Source organism: Haliotis rufescens, unplaced genomic scaffold, assembly GCF_023055435.1.
Source record: "Haliotis rufescens isolate VD_foot unplaced genomic scaffold, xgHalRufe1.0.p SCAF_1, whole genome shotgun sequence".
NCBI lineage: Eukaryota > Metazoa > Mollusca > Gastropoda > Lepetellida > Haliotidae > Haliotis > Haliotis rufescens.
Genome location: NW_025963779.1, coordinates 41,471,310 through 41,492,133, shown reverse-complemented (window position 1 = coordinate 41,492,133; position 20,824 = coordinate 41,471,310). Strand labels below are relative to the sequence as shown.

At 37.2% G+C, this 20,824-nt stretch overlaps 1 protein-coding gene across 2 annotated transcripts in view; it reads left to right on the top strand.

Moving 5' to 3' along the window:
* The first annotated feature begins 10,989 nt into the window (after positions 1–10,989).
* The window catches only part of LOC124127126 (vacuolar protein sorting-associated protein 45-like), a 90,533-nt gene continuing 80,698 nt past the window's right edge, over positions 10,990–20,824 (top strand). Inside the window, exons 1-4 of one of the 2 annotated variants that reach the window (XM_046490580.1) lie at positions 10,990–11,155; positions 15,759–15,954; positions 18,845–18,924; positions 19,665–19,733. In XM_046490580.1, coding sequence (XP_046346536.1) covers positions 11,063–11,155; positions 15,759–15,954; positions 18,845–18,924; positions 19,665–19,733 — 438 coding nt within the window. In that variant the 5' untranslated portion in view covers positions 10,990–11,062. The other variant, XM_046490581.2, reaches the window with a different exon arrangement.

Here is a 20,824-nt window from a genome sequence, read left to right as displayed (position 1 = left end):
ATTATTCTGTGCCCAACTATAAGCGTTAATAAAACCTACCTATCGAGAGATTGGGTAATGAATGATGACGGGGTACACAGAGTCGATCCGGGCGATCGTTTACAAGACTGCCTCCGAGTATGTCACGAGAAATACAAAGGAGAATCGACCCTTTTCGTAATAGACGACTGCAGCGCGAGTAAAGAACTCACAAAAAAAGAAAGATATGCTTTCATATTTAGCATTCTCCGGTCGGCATACTCAACATAGCGTTTGGGTACTTACTCAAAAATACAACTCTGTCCTGAAAGATCTCAGAGAGCAGACCAAATGGGTAGCACTGTTTCATTGCAAAGACCGAGATTCATTCGAGGAATGTTTACGCGAAAATGATGTTATTTATACCAAGATCAAACGAGATAAAGTCAGAAAAGTGTTAGCGGCAACGAAGCACTGTAAACACGTATTAAAAACCGATCAACCAGCTGCTTATGCAATTGCTAAGCAAAATGTAGCAACTGCTAAACAAAATTATAGCAAATGTAGCAAAAATGTAGCAAAAATGTAGCAAAATGTAGCAAATTGAACATTAGCGGTTAATATGACATAAAATGTGGTTCGAAATGCTCATTCTTTCACAACAGTTCATTATTACGGGATGTATTGGATATGTCATATTATATTATGTTAGACTTAAATATCTCCTTAGGTATTACATTATGGAATGCGACGAACTCATCGAACAAATGCTCAAAGAATCTGATGTTGATCAAAAAACACATCAACATGTAGATAAATTTTTAGATAAATCTTTAGATAAACATAGAGAAAGACTCGCGGCTTTGGTAGCCGGTGGAAAATGTTCTCAATATTTGGGAGAAAATTATACCATCGAAAAAATTGATAACATGACCGACGAAGAGATTAAAAAACTGTACGCGCGTTACGAGTCTAGACTGGGAGCTACCATGACTAAAACGATAGGTTCGTCTATATTACAACTATACACAGCCGTAGCTAGTACGTTTCTCCCCATCCCGGCAGAACATCGCCTGTATTTATGCGAATCTCTAGAGAAAGACCCATTCATCGAACACGCTATAAGCGCAGTGAGCTGTGAGTTTTATCATAGATTCGGAATGTTCTTAGCTCCGTTCACCACAGCTTTAATAACGGCTAGGTATTGTCAATTTAAACATACGTGCCCACTTAATAATAATGGAGACTCAACAGGTGACACCACAACAGACTGTGAACGAAACTGCACAACAGATTGTGGAACCAGAAGTGAACACACAACAACAAGTGAATGAGGAACAACAAGTGAATGCACCACATGTGAATGAGAAAATACAACATGTGAATGCACAACAAACACAAAAACAAGCTAGAGTTACTAAGAACCCAAAAAAAATAGCTGCAGGAAGAAAGGGTGGGCTGGCGAGGAAAGGAAAATTAATAAATAACTCAAATATTAATCCGATTAAAACATGGGCACTAGTAGGAGTTGCTGGTATAGCGGCTGTATGGTTCTTTTATAAGACCGGAGAAGAGAAAACGTCACCCCCGCCGCAACAACAAGTTCAATTAGAGGTTAGTCCTCATATAATGCTATAAGAAGCATGACTACTCCAGTTACAGACGGTAAAATGTTGGTAAACGCGACGTATCATTCAGCGGTGGTCACCCGCTTGGCCATTGGCTATGCCCGTATGGCTAAAATGATTACTAAAGCCACACCTCCCAAGCTAGATTTTAATGGATATGACATCGGAATGGCCATTCTTGATATTGGATTAGCTATGGCAACGAAGGATATGCTCATCAAACAAGGACTTATCCCGGAAGACATAATGAAGTAATTAAACATTTGAATATTTTATATTATTAAACATATGGCAACAATTGCGATGATGGTCAGTGGAGCTGTTGTTAATGCTCTAGCTTTTTCGGGGAGTAATTATTTATTTTCCAGTATGAGGGAATCAAACGCTAAAGAAGTTGAAGAGGAGCGTAAACGACATAACGAAGCTTTAGAACAATACCAAGCAGCCCAGTTACAATATACACAGCAGAGAATGAAGAGATTAGACTTATTCATGAACAACTGATTAAGGAAGGACATTCAATTCAAACGTTTAAGGATGTCGAATATGCCATGCACGAATACTTCCTCGTTTTTGGGAAAAAACTCGACCCAATACCGAGACCAACAATGAGTCAGTTTTATACACCGTCAGAGGAACAAAAGAACCGAGAGGTAAAATTTATCATGTTGGGATTGACTGCTGTATTGATTTCCAGCTATACCATGAATACGCAGTGACAGCTGTGGCTATGCATAAGTCAGAGTGACAGCTGTGGCTATGACCTAGTTTAGAGCGATCTATAAATAGCCTAATCAATATCTCGCCTAGTGTAGATGTGATTTGCATTTAGACAAATGATATGATAGATGTATATACCATGAATAACTGCAAGTTTACACTCATGGGTAAGACTACTCTTTGTAACCGACGCTGTGTTCAAATTTACTGCGGTATGCACAATTATTACATCAGGCGCGGAAACATAAACTATACGTGTTCTGAATGCGGGATAGGGGTCAAAGGTCATTATTGTTTATGCAAGAAACACGGTGCTGATAGGGTCAGGAACCAGATTATTTATGCTAGGAAGAGAGATTACATCAATGAGAGGAATAGGTTGGGGAGAATACGTATTTAGATATATGAAAACAACCAATTAGACATTTGTCTCATTTTGCATATACCATTCAACCACAATGTTTTTTGTCAGAGAGTTAAAAGCTATGGCAAAGCAAAGTGGCCTACGTGGATATTCTCGTATGAGAAAAGCTGAATTGATTGATTTACTCGGTTTGGAATACAACAAACCCCAGACTGTTAGAGAACTCAAAGTTCGAGCGAGAAACAGTGGGCTGAGAGGTTATTCTCGAATGAGAAGAGCTGAATTGATCGCTTTACTAGATAATAATCAACCTAATGATGATGATATTGATAATGATGATAATGATGATGATGTTGAGAATAAACAACAAGAATTAATATTTGTACCCACATCCGCCGACGTTGGTAAATATCTAAGAGGTTGGAAGATGGATATTAATTCCAACATGGATGTTAACGATATTAAGCCCATCATATCGAGTAAAATTAACGAGGAATTAGATGATTTACATAGTATAAAGTACCAGCTGACGATTAAAATGACATTGAGTAAAAGTAACACAGACGATAGCACCGAATATACCGAACCATATTTCCGTAGCAATCAAGAAGTTATAACCGAATCCAATACTATAAACGCATCATTAGATACATCAATTCAGAGGATACAGGAAACTTTAGAACGCTGGACTAATAGAGGTTCGGGTTGGGGTGTGGATAATATCGATAGTTTATATTTAGATATAGCAAATTATATGCCCTTCAAAGGTGGATCTTATATAGATTTACCCCCGTATTATAAGAAGAAAAAAGCCATAATTAACGTAAAAAATAAATGCGATGACTGTTTAAGAATGATGATAAGATCTGCATTGTTCCCCGTAGACAAAAATCCGGATAGACCTTCTAGCTATCCCCAAAACGATGGACTCAACTTCGATGGTATAGACGAACCTACACCAATATCACAAATTGATAAGGTGGAAAAGCAAAATAATTTAGCTATAAATGTTTTCGGACATTCTAAAGGAATTGTTGTACACAGGATAAGCTCTGCTCCGGAAAATATCCCCAGAATCAATTCATTTCTGATCGAAAAAAGATGGAAAATATGATTATACATGGATAAAGAGTTTAAACAGGCTATTATACGATCAAACTAAACATAAAGAAAAGAAATATTTCTGCGAAAGATGCCTGCATGGGTACAGCAGACAAGATCTGTTAGAAGCGCATAAAGAAGACTGTAGAGGTGTTGGACAGAATGCTATCAGGATCGATATGCCTAAAGAAGGAAAAAAAATATATTAAAATTTGAACATTATTGTAATCAAATGCCAGTACCGTACGTAATTTACGCCGACTTCGAAGCGCTTATCAAACCCATAGAAAATACCAACCATAATAATCAAGATAGTAGTTTTACCTACAAAACTCAAGAACATATTCCTTGTGGGTTTGGATATATAGTTGTAAGGTATGATGGGAAAACAAACACTCCCGTGATTTACAGAGGTCCCGATGCAGCGTGAAAGTTCCTAGAATATCTACAAAACGAAGAGAGAATAATCAGGGAAAAATTATCATGTAAGAAACCCATGCGTATGACGAGGGATGATTGGAGGGCCCATAAGAAGTCAACGAGTTGTCATGTTTGTAATAAACCCCTGGATGGGGATTCCGTAAGAGATTATTGTCACGTCACGGGTAATTATCGGGGAGCCGCTCATAATGAGTGTAACTTGAAACTGAAAATGAATTCTCAAACAATACCCATCCCCGTTGTGTTTCATAACCTTAGGGGATACGATTCACATCTCATTATGCAAGCTATCTCGAAGACCGACGGCGGTTTAACATGCATTCCTAATAATATGGAAAAATACATATCGAACTCGTTGACTAAACCTATACATTATAGGGAGAAGGATGGGAAATCTAGAACAAAGCAAAGTAATGGGCTTAGATTCATAGACTCCGTACAGTTTCTGTTATCTTCCCTGGACAATTTAGCTAATGCGAACAATCCCGATGACTTCGCGATAACAAATAAATATACCGATAAGATAACTCGTCATTTGTTGCTGAGAAAAGGTGTATATCCTTACGAATATATGGATGATTGGTCTAGATTCGAAGAAACTGAATTACCACCCCTCGAATCATTCTATAGTAACTTAACAGAATCTAGAATAACAGATGCCGATTATGAACACGCTCTGACGGTGTTGGATAAATTAGGTTGTAAGAATTTAGGCGATTATCACGATCTGTACTTAAAAACCGATGTACTGTTACTCGCCGATATATTCGAGATATTTAGAAAGACATGTTTCAAACAATATGGCTTGGACCCGGCATGGTACTATTCCAGTCCCGGACTATCGTGGGATGCATTGTTGAAGAAGACCGGTGTAGAACTAAAACTACTCACAGATTACAATATGCACTTGTTTATTGAGAAAGGATTAAGAGACGGTATATCGATGGCAGCTAAAAGGTATTCTAAGGCTAATAATAAATTAGTGGAAGGATACGATCCCAGTAAACCCGACACGCACATATTATATCTCAACGCTAACAATTTGTACGGATGGGCTATGAGTCAACCTTTACCCACGGGTGGTTTTGAATGGGTCAATGATATCGAAGTGAATGATATCCATAATATCCATAATATCCATAATGATGATGTGAATAAAGGGTACATACTAGAAGTTGACTTGGAATATCCAAGTTCGTTACATAAAGATCATAACAGTTATCCGCTAGCTCCCGAAAGATTAATGGTTAATAAAGATTGGATGTCGGAATATCAACGCTCCTTGATGGGTAATAGTAGGTTAGCTAACGTAGAAAAACTCGTACCAAATTTGATGGATAAAACAAAATATATAGTTCACTACAGAAATCTCCAGTTGTATCTATCGTTAGGTATGAAACTTAAGAAAATACACAGAGTTCTAAAGCTTGATCAAAGCCCTTGGATGGAGCCCTATATAAGGTTGAACACAGATTTACGAAAGATAGCTACCAGCGATTTCGAAAAGAATCTATATAAGCTCATGAATAACTCGGTATTTGGTAAAACTATGGAGAATCTAAGGAAGCGTGTTGATGTTAAATTAGTCAGATCTAATGAGGAAGAAAGACTCAGGAAACTTATAGCCAGTCCGGCTTTTAACAGAAGCAAGATATTCGATAACGACTTAGCCGCTTTGCATATGCAGAAGAGTAATATAAAATTCAACAGACCGGTGTACGTCGGTATGAGTATTCTCGACTTGTCAAAACACTTAATGTATGACTTTTATTACAACGAACTTAAGAAGCAATACGGCGATAGATGCGAGGTGTTATATACCGACACAGATTCTTTGTTGATGGAAATACAAACCGAGGATGTGTATAAAGATATGGCAGAAAAAATAGATATGTACGACACGAGCGATTACCCAAAAGATAATCCACTGCACAGCGTTGTAAATAAAAAGGTGTTAGGTAAGATGAAGGATGAATGTGCTGGGACCCCTATAGCGGAGTATGTGGGATTAAGACCTAAGATGTATTCTATAAAGAAGTCCGATAATGGAGAGATAAGAAAAGCTAAGGGTGTTAAGAAGTATGTTGTAAAAAAGCATATCAAACACGAACAGTATAAAGAATCATTATTCAACGGTAGAACGTTCAAACACGAGATGAACTCTTTAAGAAGTTACAATCATAGGATATATGGATTAAGAATGAACAAGACATCATTATCCCCCTTAGATACAAAGAGATGGATTGATAATGATGGTGTAACTAACTATGCTTATGGTTATGGTGGTAATACCGTACCGTCGGGAACTATGAACAACTCTTCTCGTACAAATGCCCTACCCGGTCCATCTTGAAGATAAAGAATAGGCTCTCCTTCTTTCGTAACCAATCGACTAATGTTATACGTCTTAAGGGACCATATGGGATCGGTTGCGCGACGTAGGCCTCCTTCGAGTTCACCTGCCTGGTATAAATATCTTACCCTTACTCTATCCGGAAGTTTTCGTTCTTTGCCTCTCCTCGGTGCTGAAGATTCGGAAGTCACGGATTTCATTTTAATAGCATCGGATGGTTTCTTCCCTATTAATCTTGTTACTTCATTATTCAGCGCTGATACAACGGCTGATAATCGTGTCACCCATTCGGTTGATCTCAATCGCTCGGATTTCATTTCGATCCCATACTGATAGCCAAACAAACGTTCTGCTAATGTCCTGTTAAATCTTTCGACGATAGCTTGACTGTGGTGGGCCTCTCTTTCACCACGGACGATTTCGACATTGGGCTTTGTTAACAGTTTAGTTACCGATCCCATAAACTCACGACCGGGATCTACTTGAAATAGCTTAGGCCATTTTAGCGGTCCGCGTTTATATATGCGACTCAGTGCATTAGCTACCTCTGTTGATTCTTTCGAGGTTAATGGCTCAGCCTCTTTGTATCGACTAGCCACATCCACTACGGTTAAAGCGTATTTATACGTTTTGCGTTTTACCTTATCGTGGGGAAGAAACAAGAGGTCAGCCTGATGAACTTCATTCGTTGTAAAAATATCAAACTTCTTCCTCGGTATATAACGCGGTGCCGGTAAATATATTTGCCACATCGCTTGTTTCTTTAACCAATCCTTGGCCACATCTTTAGATACCTTAGCCGCTGTGGCTAATTTTTTTATTGCTCCTACACCTTTCCAATATCCTCGTGGGCTATAGTAAATTTTATCCATTATTAATTAATATTGATGTTTCGTTTAATACAACTCATGACTATCATTAAATCGCATGATCATTTTGGCATAAAAAATCCCCCCTGTAGTAGCAGTATAGGTAATAAATCTGGCTCCAGTGGAAGTGAGCCAGAACCCCCATTACCTATACTACTACTGAAATTGGACCAAATTGGCTAAAGTCCCACAAACTGATGATTTCGAAGAATATAATTTTCTCTTCTTTTATATGTATATCTTGCCTAAATACACATAACCAGACTAAACGGCAACATCCCAGAATGAATTTTCAAATTTTGACTGAATTTTGAAGATTTTTCCACAGTTTTGAAACTGGACCAAATTGGCTAAAGTCCCATAAACTGATATATTCCAACACTAAATTTGGACCAAATTGGCTGAATCCCCGTGTTATTGTTAGATTCCTTATATGTTGTATATCTACGATGAAACTGTAATTTCTATGTGAGCCATATTATTTATGTCAAAATCTAAGACCGAAAAACAAAACTTGTGTCATTACTTCTGGCGGTAAATGGTATTCTCTTATCAAGAAAGTGATAAAATCTACTTCAAACACGATATACCTATGTTCTATGAGAAAACTTAACGCACACTCGCAGTAAATATATACAGTCCGTTTGAAGTTGCACGCATAGCTACAGGATTACCCAAACACATACTTGAAACAGGATGGAGCACTGTTCAGAAAGAAGAAAACATCGCTAACTTTGCATATTACATAAAAGTTACAATGATAAAGTCACCACATATATATTTACGTGACCCTTTGTCTATTACTGTTTAGACGGGGACTTCATAAAAATTTAGCAATGCGTGTAATATTCAAAAACATATATTTTATTTCCTTCATCTTAAAAAATGTGAAGCGATGTACATATTGGAGAAGGGGACTAGTCAACCCGTACTTTCAACAGCCCGTAACCCATACCTGAGATTTTGGCTTACCCATACCAGAGACCATATACCGACATTTGGCTGACCCGTACTCAAATTGGCCGACCCGTACCTAAAATTGGCTGACCCGTCCCCAAATTCGGTTAAGCCGTACCTAAAATTGGCTGATCCGTACCTATACATTTGGCTGACCCGTACGTGTTTGTTATTAGAAAACAAAGTGGTGGAGAAACAGGATTGTTTTAACCAGAAGAGACAAAGGAAAACATACAAAAAAGTGTTTGATGCACATATTCATTCAATTTCATTCAATTCATACAAATTTATACTTCAGTCTTGGTGAATGACATCGACCTGACGTAGACAACATCATATTTATGCTAACTTCCGTCCAAGAGACCAGTTTGTGAAATATATCGGATGTTGTTTTCAGTAATTCCGACTGCCTTGAAGCTAGCCATTGTTATTACAAACTACCTATCGGTAGCGATTGGCTTATTCAGTTATTAACATGCTTTTCATTCAGTTAACTAAACATGGCAGTTTTCAGATTATCAAAAGTTTAGCGTTTTATAAAAAATCTCATTATTTTGATAGTAAATGTCAACAATGAGTGTTTTACAAATTGGCTCAATCAATTAAGTGAACTACCCGCTTTTGTTTAAGCATATTGGGTCAAGAAACTCTTGAGGGTCATGTCGATGTTAGATAAAACTATGTCTTTGTGTTAAATATTAGTATTAATAATATCAATTTCTATTGGGTACGGGTAAGCTTTTTCAAGGCAAGGGCCACTGAGTAAGGGTTATTGAAACATGGGTACGGGTAAGCAAAGAGATGTTTTCCCGCCCCCTCACTAAACTAGAGAGTAATAAACAAACAAACCACGTGAAATAAGAACATACAATATATAATAAAATCAAAACAAAAATACGACATGTAAAATTGTCTGCGAGGTCTGTCATGAGATAACTTCAAAAGGAATGTCCACTGGACGACGAGGTCATTGTTTGCGTCAGTAACACAAATTGTACATAGATTTGAACTAATAATAAATGGCTGTGTAGGTAACACCTATACAAATATATTTTCAAAAGAGATTTAATTTCCAAAAATATCTATCAATAATCTCCATTTGTACTTCCCCGTCCTTGTGTTTACACTCCTTAATTTCTGAACATTTCCTAACAGTGTATTTATGTTTCGTGTAAATATTGTTAATGAAAGTTATATACCCAAGTTGAAATAAGTTGTGCCCAATTTAAATATAAATATGTTGAAACAACACAGAAGATATATATCCACTGCCCTCCACTGGACAGACTTGCGTTTTTTTTCTTATGATTTTTTCAAATATATTTTCATCATTTAACTGGATTTGGGCGACAGTATAAAAAGACAATTAAGTTATTTTGTTTAAGACGTCGATAAGAATTAAGGACTGACGCGTTGATGCCCCAGAAACATTTTACTTTTTAGACTTACGGCAGAGGTTACACATATAACAACTCTTTCACCTACGTGGATTTTCGAAAATCGCGAAAATATAATGATTGTTACAATACAAATAGTGTTAACTCATATAGGAATAATTCGCTTTCGATGCAGTAGTCCCATTCCCACTTTATACTTGTGCTAAAATATCTCATGGCATTATTATTATTTTTCTTACAAAATATATGTTTAAAAAATGGCAATAAATATCATATTAGAAGCAACAAATAGCATAAGAGAAAAAGAAGAAAAGTTTGACATATCTTCATTTAATACAATCTACTTTGTTTGGAAACAAATTTTATAAAAAGACACACAAACTTGACATGAATGTTCCTGGAAGAATGACCTCATATGTTTACTTTCAAACTTCGAATCTGAAAGCAAACACAGGATTTGTAACTGCCTGTACAGAAAAGGCACTTGCATGATTTATTCAATGTCAATTTCGTTTCCGTTTACCAATGCAACATTTTAATGTTCGGGCTACGATATCCGCCATTATGGATTGGTCACTTCGCTTTCAGCATGCTGTCAGCTTGTTTAAATCAGAGACTCTCAGATAGCGTATTTTAGTCGCTGTTTATCATTATATATAATAAAATAATATTTATGAAAACGTTGCGAGATTTTTTAATATTGATTAGAAAGATTGGTCCGGCTCTACAGTCGCAGGCTGACCTAGTCCTGCCACATAACTGTGGAATATGTATTTTATAAAACCAAAACCAATCTAAATTATATAAAAGAAAGTTAAGCCAGCTCTATGAATACAGCATCAGTAAAACTATTGGAAGAGAGAAATGTATTGTGTAATGAAAGGTTTCATACAGTTTTGTTACTCTAGTTATGACTCGGCAATCAAGTATATTCTGTACATTATTTCGTTGGTTGAACATGATACTATCAATAAATAGTCACAGCCCTGTTCAAAAAAGATTCTGTGTGTGAAGGACTTGATCCAACGAACGCGGCGCACCATGCCGACAATTATATAGATGATCCGATGATAACTATCAAACAGTCATATTTTAAAAAGCACCATTGATTTATTGCTTACGATTATTTGAAGGGGCATACTTTAGGGTCGAATTCCGTTTTTTTTATCAGTTCGTCATTTTAGAATCGAATCAAGGGAGATAACCTCGTTAAGTGTAGGAAACCAGGAAGAGCCTTGTTTTTGTTTTAACGTTGATCTACTTAAACTATAAATATGAACGTTATATTAGCAGTTAAGCAGTATATCAGCAAAATGATTGACGACAGTGGACCCGGAATGAAAGTGTTATTAATGGATAAAGATACTGTAAGTAACCATCCGACCATGTCAGACCAATGTCATAAGAATTAGATCTTGGGGAAAAATTTGTCGCTGCCGCTAGCGAGAACTAAGATCTGATAATAAAGAGACTGGGCCCCTGAGATTGATGTCACAGTCTCATCAGTACCGAGACAGCAAGTTTTTAAAACCTGAGTTTACTTTCGGATTTTGCCTGTTTCGTTTGAATAACATTTTATCAAAATTTAAGCCAGGGACCCGGTTGTATCAAAGCCTCATTAACTAATGGCCACATTAAATCCTAATGATACATTTAATTCTTCATGCACCATTAGTTAAAATCGGTTTTATCAAACGTTTATTAGCATATCATTATGTAATGATGCCTTAATGTAAATGTTTTCATTAACCTGTCATTAAATTCAGGGTTTTCCCTAAATATATCCCACAATTCCCTGAGGTAAACACGTAAGCGTTACTTCCGGTCATCTGTCAAAATGGCAATGTATCCACCTAAACCTTAGTATAGAAACAAGAATTTCGGCAGCTCCGATATTTAGCTGTTGTTTAGCGAGTTGTTGAAGAACAGTAAGTTGTGCAGCAGTTACCCACGAAAGAAGAGAGGCTATTTGGGTAGACGTGTATGCTCCATGCACAGGTTTTACAGTGACATTTTAGTTGTTATTATATAAATAAGAATTTATTTAACACACCTTGGCTGTCACACATTGCTTGAACGTTGATCGAATGGTAGCCTTTCCTATTGACAAAGGCAGGTTCGTTGTCTGATGGTGCCTGTATCCGTACATGTGTTCCACCAATGTCTCCAGGAAAACGAGATATATTGTAGAATTCCTTTCTAATGTTGGCTATTTCCATCTTGGACGGCCAGGTAACAAACTTGGGCACAAGAGACCCGATGGCAAGGGAAACCTTCCTAACAACTCGTGAGGCCGTTGTCACATTTGTCTGTGCCTATTGTGTCGCCAGTGATTTGCAGGAACTTCCACTTGCAAAGAAGCGTAGGGTTACCAGAACCTGATAAAATGGTTATAAAGAGGCTAATGATAGGTTTTACCAATTTTCAAATATTTCCATAATACTTATATCTGCTTTGTTATTTTTTATTTTGCTGTGTTTCATTATGTCTCAGTAAGTAAAGTGTTAATGATTGATATAAGATGTGCATGCTTTAATAATTAAAGGATCTTTTGGCCAGGATCGAACATGCAAAACTGTTCTCTTCAGTATGCACGAAACATTTAGTTTAAGTCATTAGAGTAACTCCCCTCTATGAAACTGATCCTGGCTGACAACGCCAAGTTAAAAACGTATCTTTCTTGGGTGAAGTGAAAAGCATCCATGAATTTACATTACTTCCAATTGTGAAATATATTTACAAGGTTGGTATCATTAGGCTGCAAATATGACTGTACCGATACACGTGTTAGTGAGCAGACCCACGAAGAACTGCGTATGATTCATTTAAAGATTGCCGCTATAAATGTGCCCGATGTGGCGGTATAATTATATATTTATTTCAAACTTGCTGAGTTTCTAGTGACGACGTGTTAATTATCAAACATTTACCTGTAGTTCAACACTAAGTGTGTGCGATCTTGCAAATTTGGGCAGTAATTCATCTCTCACAAGATCGCAGATATATCTGATGCTTGCCTTCCAAAAACGGTAGCGTGCCCCTACTTCTTCAAAGCTCATGGATTCGAGGTGATGAGTTCGTTTTCTGAAAACACGGTCTTTCCTTGTGTGTGTCCTAAGCGTTCAAACAATATGTTTGCTGCCATGTTTGTTTTTTAATGACACGCTAATGATGCCCCAGAACCTTCATTAATGACGTGCTTATGACAGCACAACGCCATTAAAATGTTAGTACAGCTGGATTTAATGATACATTAGTTTAATGAAGGTTTAATTACATGTTAATGCATCATTAAAGTTTGATACAACTGGGTCCAGGACTTTAAAACGAAAAAGGACAAAAGCATGATATGAAGAATGAATGTGTTAAGTTTTATGAAGCAATACTTACAAATAGAATGAGCGAGCAACACTTGAAAGCAACCGTTGGTTTTCTTGTGGAACTTGAAAATTTTGAGCCAAGAACACGTTCATAATTGAAATGACAGCTGTCAAGAAAGTAGCAACAAATCAATATCACAGTTATGTGTGTCTCTCCTATACATTTAAAATGTCTCCCTGAGTATCAAGAATATCACCTACATTAGGGGTCCAATGTGGCTTAAGAACCTCTAGCAGCGCTTAAAGGGACAGGACGTTGACCATTCTGAAGCTTTGTAAACAATAACCAATAACTGCCCAGCTTACTCGGCTCTTCTCACCTTATTCCGCAACAGAATGTTCTGCTCCAGTCCCCAGACTGTGGGTGTAGGCTTATCACGTGACAAGACTTTTCTCTTATTTGTAAACAAACACACTTATCCTGAAATTTGAACAGATGAGCCTAATGCAAGTCATTCAGTGCACTTTACATATTGTTTTGCATAAATATTTAGACATACTACTACAACTGCAACAGAGAGATGCATGACAATATTATAGCTTTACACATCAAAGTGACTGTATTGCTAGCTTGCCGTAGTTCTTTGATGACAAAATGTGGAGAATAAATACGCAAAAGGAAACAGTTTTTCATGTTTTAGGATATCCTCGCAATGAAAGTTATGTGTACACTCATCCAAAATGAAACTTGAAAAACACTTGAATGAACTGTGTAAGATGTGACAATGTGACAGGAGTACGAGGCTGGCCGCAAGGAACTCTGGGTAGGAGAGTGATTGGCTTCATACGACCGAGGTATATCTACACTGTAAACTAGCTTTGATAAATACTGGCTTCTAATGCAATCATGCTGGCAATTAGTATTTTGTAACTCCTCTGTAGGAAAAGCATACAAGCTTCCTCTTCAGTTTGCCTCAAATCATGTGAATGAAAAAACATTACTGATGACAGTTTACTCTGTACATCGCATGCGTTGTCAGCTTTGTTACAACCCTTAATGTAAAAGTTACTCTTAATGTAAAAAATATGTCCATTACGGGTTACATGTCAACTCTTAATGTAAAAAGTTTTACATTAAGAGTAATACCCCGCAACGCTTTGAAGTTTTTACATTCAGGGTTAATATTATACATATCACCCTTATTGTAAAAGAATTTTATAACAAAGTTTGATTGAAAATATATGGTATTTTTGCCATGTTCTTATTTTTCATTGTTTTTGCTCTGTTTCTTATAACTATTCATAATAGAATATATTCTTCCTTCAACTTCGTGTGTTTTCTCAGGAACAACATATAGTAGATTCATGGACCTTGTGTAAGTGCACTGCATCTTTCATATTCCAACAACCTCTCAACGACAACCTTGTCTTTATTTACAGGTTTTCTTTAAGTGGTCATTACTCACATGTCATTTAGCCAATTTTGTTAAATCTTGGTGCAAAGGTGTCTCTAGGAATACCATACAATATGACTTTATTTTCATCACTGCCTTGTTTCCACTGCAACGGAAAGCAGCACCTGCAGAGCTGATTGGTCAGCTCCGAGGCATTTGAAATTTAGTTGTTTGATTTCGTTACAAGATATATTAAGATATATTTTTGCACACAAAGCACATTTTATTACAATAACAACGGAATGGAGTCCTCTGATTGGTCAAAATTTAGATAGACTATTTTCCCATACTAATTAGTGCTCTTTATGAAACTATGTGTGGTAATCTGCACAAGGTCCAGTAATATAACCTCATTCATAAATCCAAGATGGTCTCACAGTCGCCATTTTGAAATTTACAGGTCTCAATCATCTCAATGAGTAAATATCTATTTATGAAGTCCTTTTGAAAACCCATGTGTATATCATTTCATTAGATTATTAGTTCATTGTTCCCCGCAAAAACATTAGTTATGGAATCAGTGTGTCCGCCTGTCTGTTGGTCTGTCTGCAGAAAATAACTACAGTGTGCCATGTTACCAGCAGATCACACACACTTGTGTCCTTGCATGTAGAGTCGGAATACAATGTCCAGTGGAAGCTAGTGCACTTCATTAAATTGTTCCTGATGTTAGGTTGAAGGAAACCATGGCAGTTTCAGGTTAAGGTAAGACTAGGTTACCCTGACTCTATCCTTATCTCTAGGATCCCCTTTCCCATCAAGTGTAAACTATGATCAAATCCTCTGTCAATTTTGTTAAGGCAGGAATAGATCTGAGTAGTAAATGGGTTAATATATGCAATATATTGAAATTATAAAGTAAAAAATGTCAAGGCCATTTTAAAAGTCTATCGCTCATGAAATGACTTTTAAATAACTGCATTGGCAACATATTGTAAGCATGGTTTGGAGACTTTATATTTGTAACATCACATTGTGTTCTCAACAAGTACCGGTAATGTCCTTGTGTGATTGGATGATGTTGAAAGTGAAGGTCACTCACCGTGCAGTAGACATATCCAAAAACATGTTTACACAGTCAATTTAAGGTGATCATATTGATGCTGATATTGCTCACATTACCATTTTGATGACCATGCTTCCTTATGCACATAATGTTGTACAGACACTGAATCTGGGTTTTTCTTGCTGTTTAGACTAGTGTTGTAAGCATGGTATATGCCCAATCTGAGATCCTGCAGAAAGAGGTGTACCTATTTGAAAGATTGGACACAAGTGGCCGCGAGACCATGAAGCATCTCAAGTGCATTGCCTTCCTCCGACCCAGCAAGGAGAATGTGGAGCTGTTGTGTCAGGAACTTCGAGTCCCCAAGTATGGACTTTATTACATTTGTGAGTAGTTTTTTCTTTGTTTCAAATAACATCTGATACATATGAAGGAAGAAATAACAAATTATGTTCATCAGGAAGACCAACCTACACAGGGCCCCATTCCACAAAGTAGTTGCTACGATTGTCATAAGTCTGTGTTGAAGTATTGGAGTGACAATACTCTAAGAGCTAAGATAGCTGTGTGAATCAGGGACCTGGTCTGTAGACACCTTAATATTCTTTCATCATGTTCATACCGTAAAGGGTTTTTTGATTGACAGTTTTTAATCTGAGAAACTTCTGTCATACTGGGTGAATTGAAGAAGACATGAGACTAGAAATATAGATGTGCAAAGTTACATGATTCTTTGACATCATAAATATGTTTTACATAGGGGGCCATATTGAAAAAATGTCTTTTTTCTCTCCAAATACACTGCCTTTTCAGCAAGTAATACTTGCTATAATATTTAATACATTTTTGTGTGCATATTTTGAGTTTTGATAAATCTAAGACATTTGACCCTTATGTATATACAGAAGCGTTCTTTCTGAACATTTAGACCCTTTAGTCTTGAACTCAGCATTTCAGTATACATTGAGAAACATCAGAGAGTTTGACTGCATGAGTGTTCACAAATATCCTCGCTACGACCCATCCAAATGAATAACATGAAGAAATGCACTTCCAAACTATCGTGCTACAATGAACCAACACAAAGTGAAAGTCAATTATTAATTGAAATTTTGTACATGTGCAGCGTTAGAAATTGGCAGTAGTATAACCAGGGTATTTTAGAAAAAGGGTTTTAGGTATTTACTTAAAATGTAGTTTACTAAGTAAAGCTTTTGGGTAAAATATGGACGCATATGAGAGAAGTGACACCAGGGCAAACGATTATTGATTTTGCTTCTCTTAAGTGATAGAGATAACTTTTCATTAGTACGATGAAATTAGTAGAATCCGGTCTTGCAGTATACGGGTCAGAAGGGAAATGAATGGATGGAACAAAAATTGTTAGTATTGATGTGACCAAATATTTCTGAGTGCTACTACGTGACTGGAATGTCTTTTCGGTGCCTTCCAGTCTGACAGAGTATTGGGTTTACATCTAGGGTTGTTTTGAGTTGTGGGTATGTTCGGTTGACCAATGATTTGACCATTAATTTAGGAAATTAGTTGAGTGTTTGGTTAGAAGAACTTGATAGAAAGACTGATTGAAATGGGAATTGGGGTTCATAGAGAAGTGAGCGTTATGACTCATTTCTCATGATGTCAAATATGATTTCGGTGGGAGGAGCTAAAATTATCATCGATAGTATTTTGTTAGTGGCCCGAGAGTGGTGCGGGGATTCGGAAGCTCACGGCTGAACAGAGCGGTCCTCTCTGTAGATTGGAATTCCGGGTCAGAAAAGAAGTAGAGTTAAATGTTCATCAGAAAAACCATCAGGCTCTTCAACGCATCATCTAGGTATGTGTTGTACTTAAGCAATTCAGGCAACAACAAGAACTTATCTGAGGACCATGTGTGTATATTTATGATTAATTCTATCATAAATAAAAAGGACTTGAGCAAACCAGCTGACTTGTGATTTTGAGAGAGCTACATCATCGCTAGAACCAAGGAATAGTTGATAAGTACAAGTGACCAAAGGTAGAAGGGTAAAGTACCCGGAACCTAAGGTTACAGTAGTCCTGTAGTCCTTGCCAAACTACCCTATATTTAAGGTATCAGAAGGACTAGTAGAAATTTGCCATTTTGAAGGGTTTTACTACATGTTATCATTATAAGGACTTGTGGACTAAAAATGTAAGTTTCTACCGCTGATGTGTAGCTCAACAAATATCTGTTCCTTTTTTGCAGTATTTATATTTTTAGTCCTTGATTTACACTTTGGCCATACTGAAGTTTCTTATGGACATTATTCCACCATTTAATTTCAAAATGTGATGAAATTTAGTATTTTTGCAGATATTAGGAGGGCTCAACACATGTGTTCCATTTTCTGTGATATTTTAGATGTTGACTTAATTTGGATCATGCTCTTAAATTCTCTCAAAATGCGTTTTTCGCTCTGTGAACTTTTCATGATTTTGGTGTTCATTTGTGGTTTTTTAGCTGAAAATATATGAATGTCAATGCTGTATAGCCCTTGTAGTTTCAGGGTAGATGTTGAAAAGTTAATGACAGACGGACAACCTGCCACAAAACAAGCTCATTTGACTTTATTTTATATCATATATCATGTGTATTGAAATGGAGAATTAATATAGCGACATATATCACAGTTTATCCTAAGTTATCAACAATTTATTGCCAGTGACATTAAGTGAATCACTGTGAAGCAATAGATTGATCAGTTGTAACATTTCTACCAATTTTGATTCTTTGATAGTGATTTATTTCGTTGACATGTCATGCTAATAAATTTAAGATTTGTTGATCAGTAAGACCTATCTGACTTGTTATATTAGACATCTTCACCATTAAGCAAGATTTTAGTGTTTCATGGATTTGGCAGTTATGATTCTTTTGTCTTTATAATTCTGTTTCAGCAGCTTTTTCAACTAGAATAGGTTGTCACAAGACTCCAGATCCAACCCCACATTTGAACCAGCTAATAACAATGTTGCCTAGGCCTGTTCCACAAAGCAATGTTAAAAGATTATAATTCCCATTCTTAAGCATTGAGATACAACAGTCATAGTGCTAAGATTACTTTGTGGAACATCACCCTCCTCAGTTCCTTTCAGACTTCCTATTCAGCAAATCACAGAACATAGTTCACCGAGCATTAAGGATTGTGGCAGCAGCAAATGCAGGTCTGTTAATTTTTTCAGTATGTAAGCATGACAGTTGACAGTATTATGTGAGCTCTTTACATTCCAAACCTATGTTGAATGATCCAGATTGGAGTAACGTCATCAGCAAACAAGATGTGAAGTTGCTGGCAGAAGCAGATGATCAGGAGGTGGTTAGAGAAGTCCAGGTAACCTGTAATCTCCACACAAGTCAAACTTCATATAATACAACAATACTGTGTCAAGCTTTAGGTATGAATTGAAAATGACCATAGCTCCCTTAAATTTTTAAAAATATTAATGTCAAGCTGAGGATGCTAAGTTTTAGGCCCCATGACCAAGTTTAGTGGAACATGTATATGAGCATCTGGCTGTCGACCTATAGATTAGTAAAGGAGATGATGTGGGGCTGCATGACATTTCAAGCAGTGGGTGTACTGTCAGTAATGGAAGGAAAAGAGCAGATGATGTGGTGCTGCATGACATTTCATTTCAAGCAAGGGTAGGGTAGGGTTGGGGGGGGGGGGGGGGGGGGGGGGTGGAGGGGGAGGGGGGAGGGGGGGAGGGGGGTGGTGGTGGAGGGGGGAGGGGGGAGGGGGTGGTGGCTAGATGTATAAATTTGCATTTGACAGCATTAGGGATCATTATGGATCAGACAAAACAACAGATATATGGTTTGTGACAGTTTTATGGTGGAAAGGTTTTGGAGGCCTTTAGGAAAAGGTCAGCGATGGGACTGCCTATGTATTTGTATGTAATGCAAATACCTATTAAGTCAACAATGAACCTCATCAAATATGTTCAAGTTGGGTTCTATTATCATTGAGGTTAAGGCTTACTTTCAGTTGGCCAGCTTGTGTACATGTCCGTCTCAGCTCTGTTCGGTTCAACCAATCACTGTTGCTAAGTGTGATGACTTCTTCTTCAGGAATTCTTTGGAGACTATATTGCTGTGAACCCTCATCTGTTTTCTCTCAACCTGTCTGGTGTCTGTCAGGTAAGTTTGTTCAGGACACTGCTCCTTCAGTTTATAAAACAAAAAGATCTGTTGGACAAAGACTCTGCAAATATTCATGGAATTGATTGAAATTTCATATTAGGATATGTTGATTCATACAGTTTGCAAAACGACGAACAACACAAGCTCAAGTGATATGGCAATTGCCAGCAAGAAGAGGTGAGGTGAAATTGGGTTTAACGTCGCGTCCAAGATTATTGCACTTATATAGCGACGTGCATGCACGTGTATGTGTGTGTGTGGCTGCTTGTACTAGTCCGGATTGATGCCGATTTATAGTGCTAGCTCACTGAGATACCATGCCGCAGTTTAACATGAATACCCCACTCAGACACAGTATACTGACTCCGAGCCGACCAGTCCTTGTTTTAGCCCCTTAATGCCGAGCGCCAGACAGGGTAACAACAAGTACAATCTTTTAATGTCTTTTTGTATGACGCGGCCCGGGATCGAACCCTGGACCTTCTGCTCTCCAGGCGGACGCTCTACCACAAGACCACGGAGGCGGTCTGCCAGCAAGAAGAGGTTTAAAGGGGCACTAATCTCGGAAATTTTAAGACTGGCTGTAGCCTTTGTCATTGTGTTTTTTCCAAGATTATCCGGATGATATCCCAGAAATCTCGACTAGTGTGCGACCTGTTCTGCACCAACCATAAGTGCATTTATCGCTTTTATTTATACACATGGTATAAACATGTAGTACATGGGCGTATCACCACATTGATCAAGTTAGTGTTTCATTTTGTGGTTTAGTCATCTGTCATATGTCAGTTGTACTCACAAAGCTTTAATACATTCACAAGCCTTTTCGTTTGTAGGTGTGTAATTGATACCTTCACTATGTAAACTGTGATTCACTTAGGCAATTTATAAAATATCTAACTATTTCAGTCATTTTACTAATTGACTGAAAAATCTGACCATTTATTGTACAGATTGATAAAAAATTCATTAGATCTAAACACATGACAACTAGTTATGCTAGGATTACTAACCAAAAAATATAAAAATAAATTTTTAGTTTCGCTTTCTTTTAATCCTATCATTTTCAGTCTGTGGTGATGAAATTA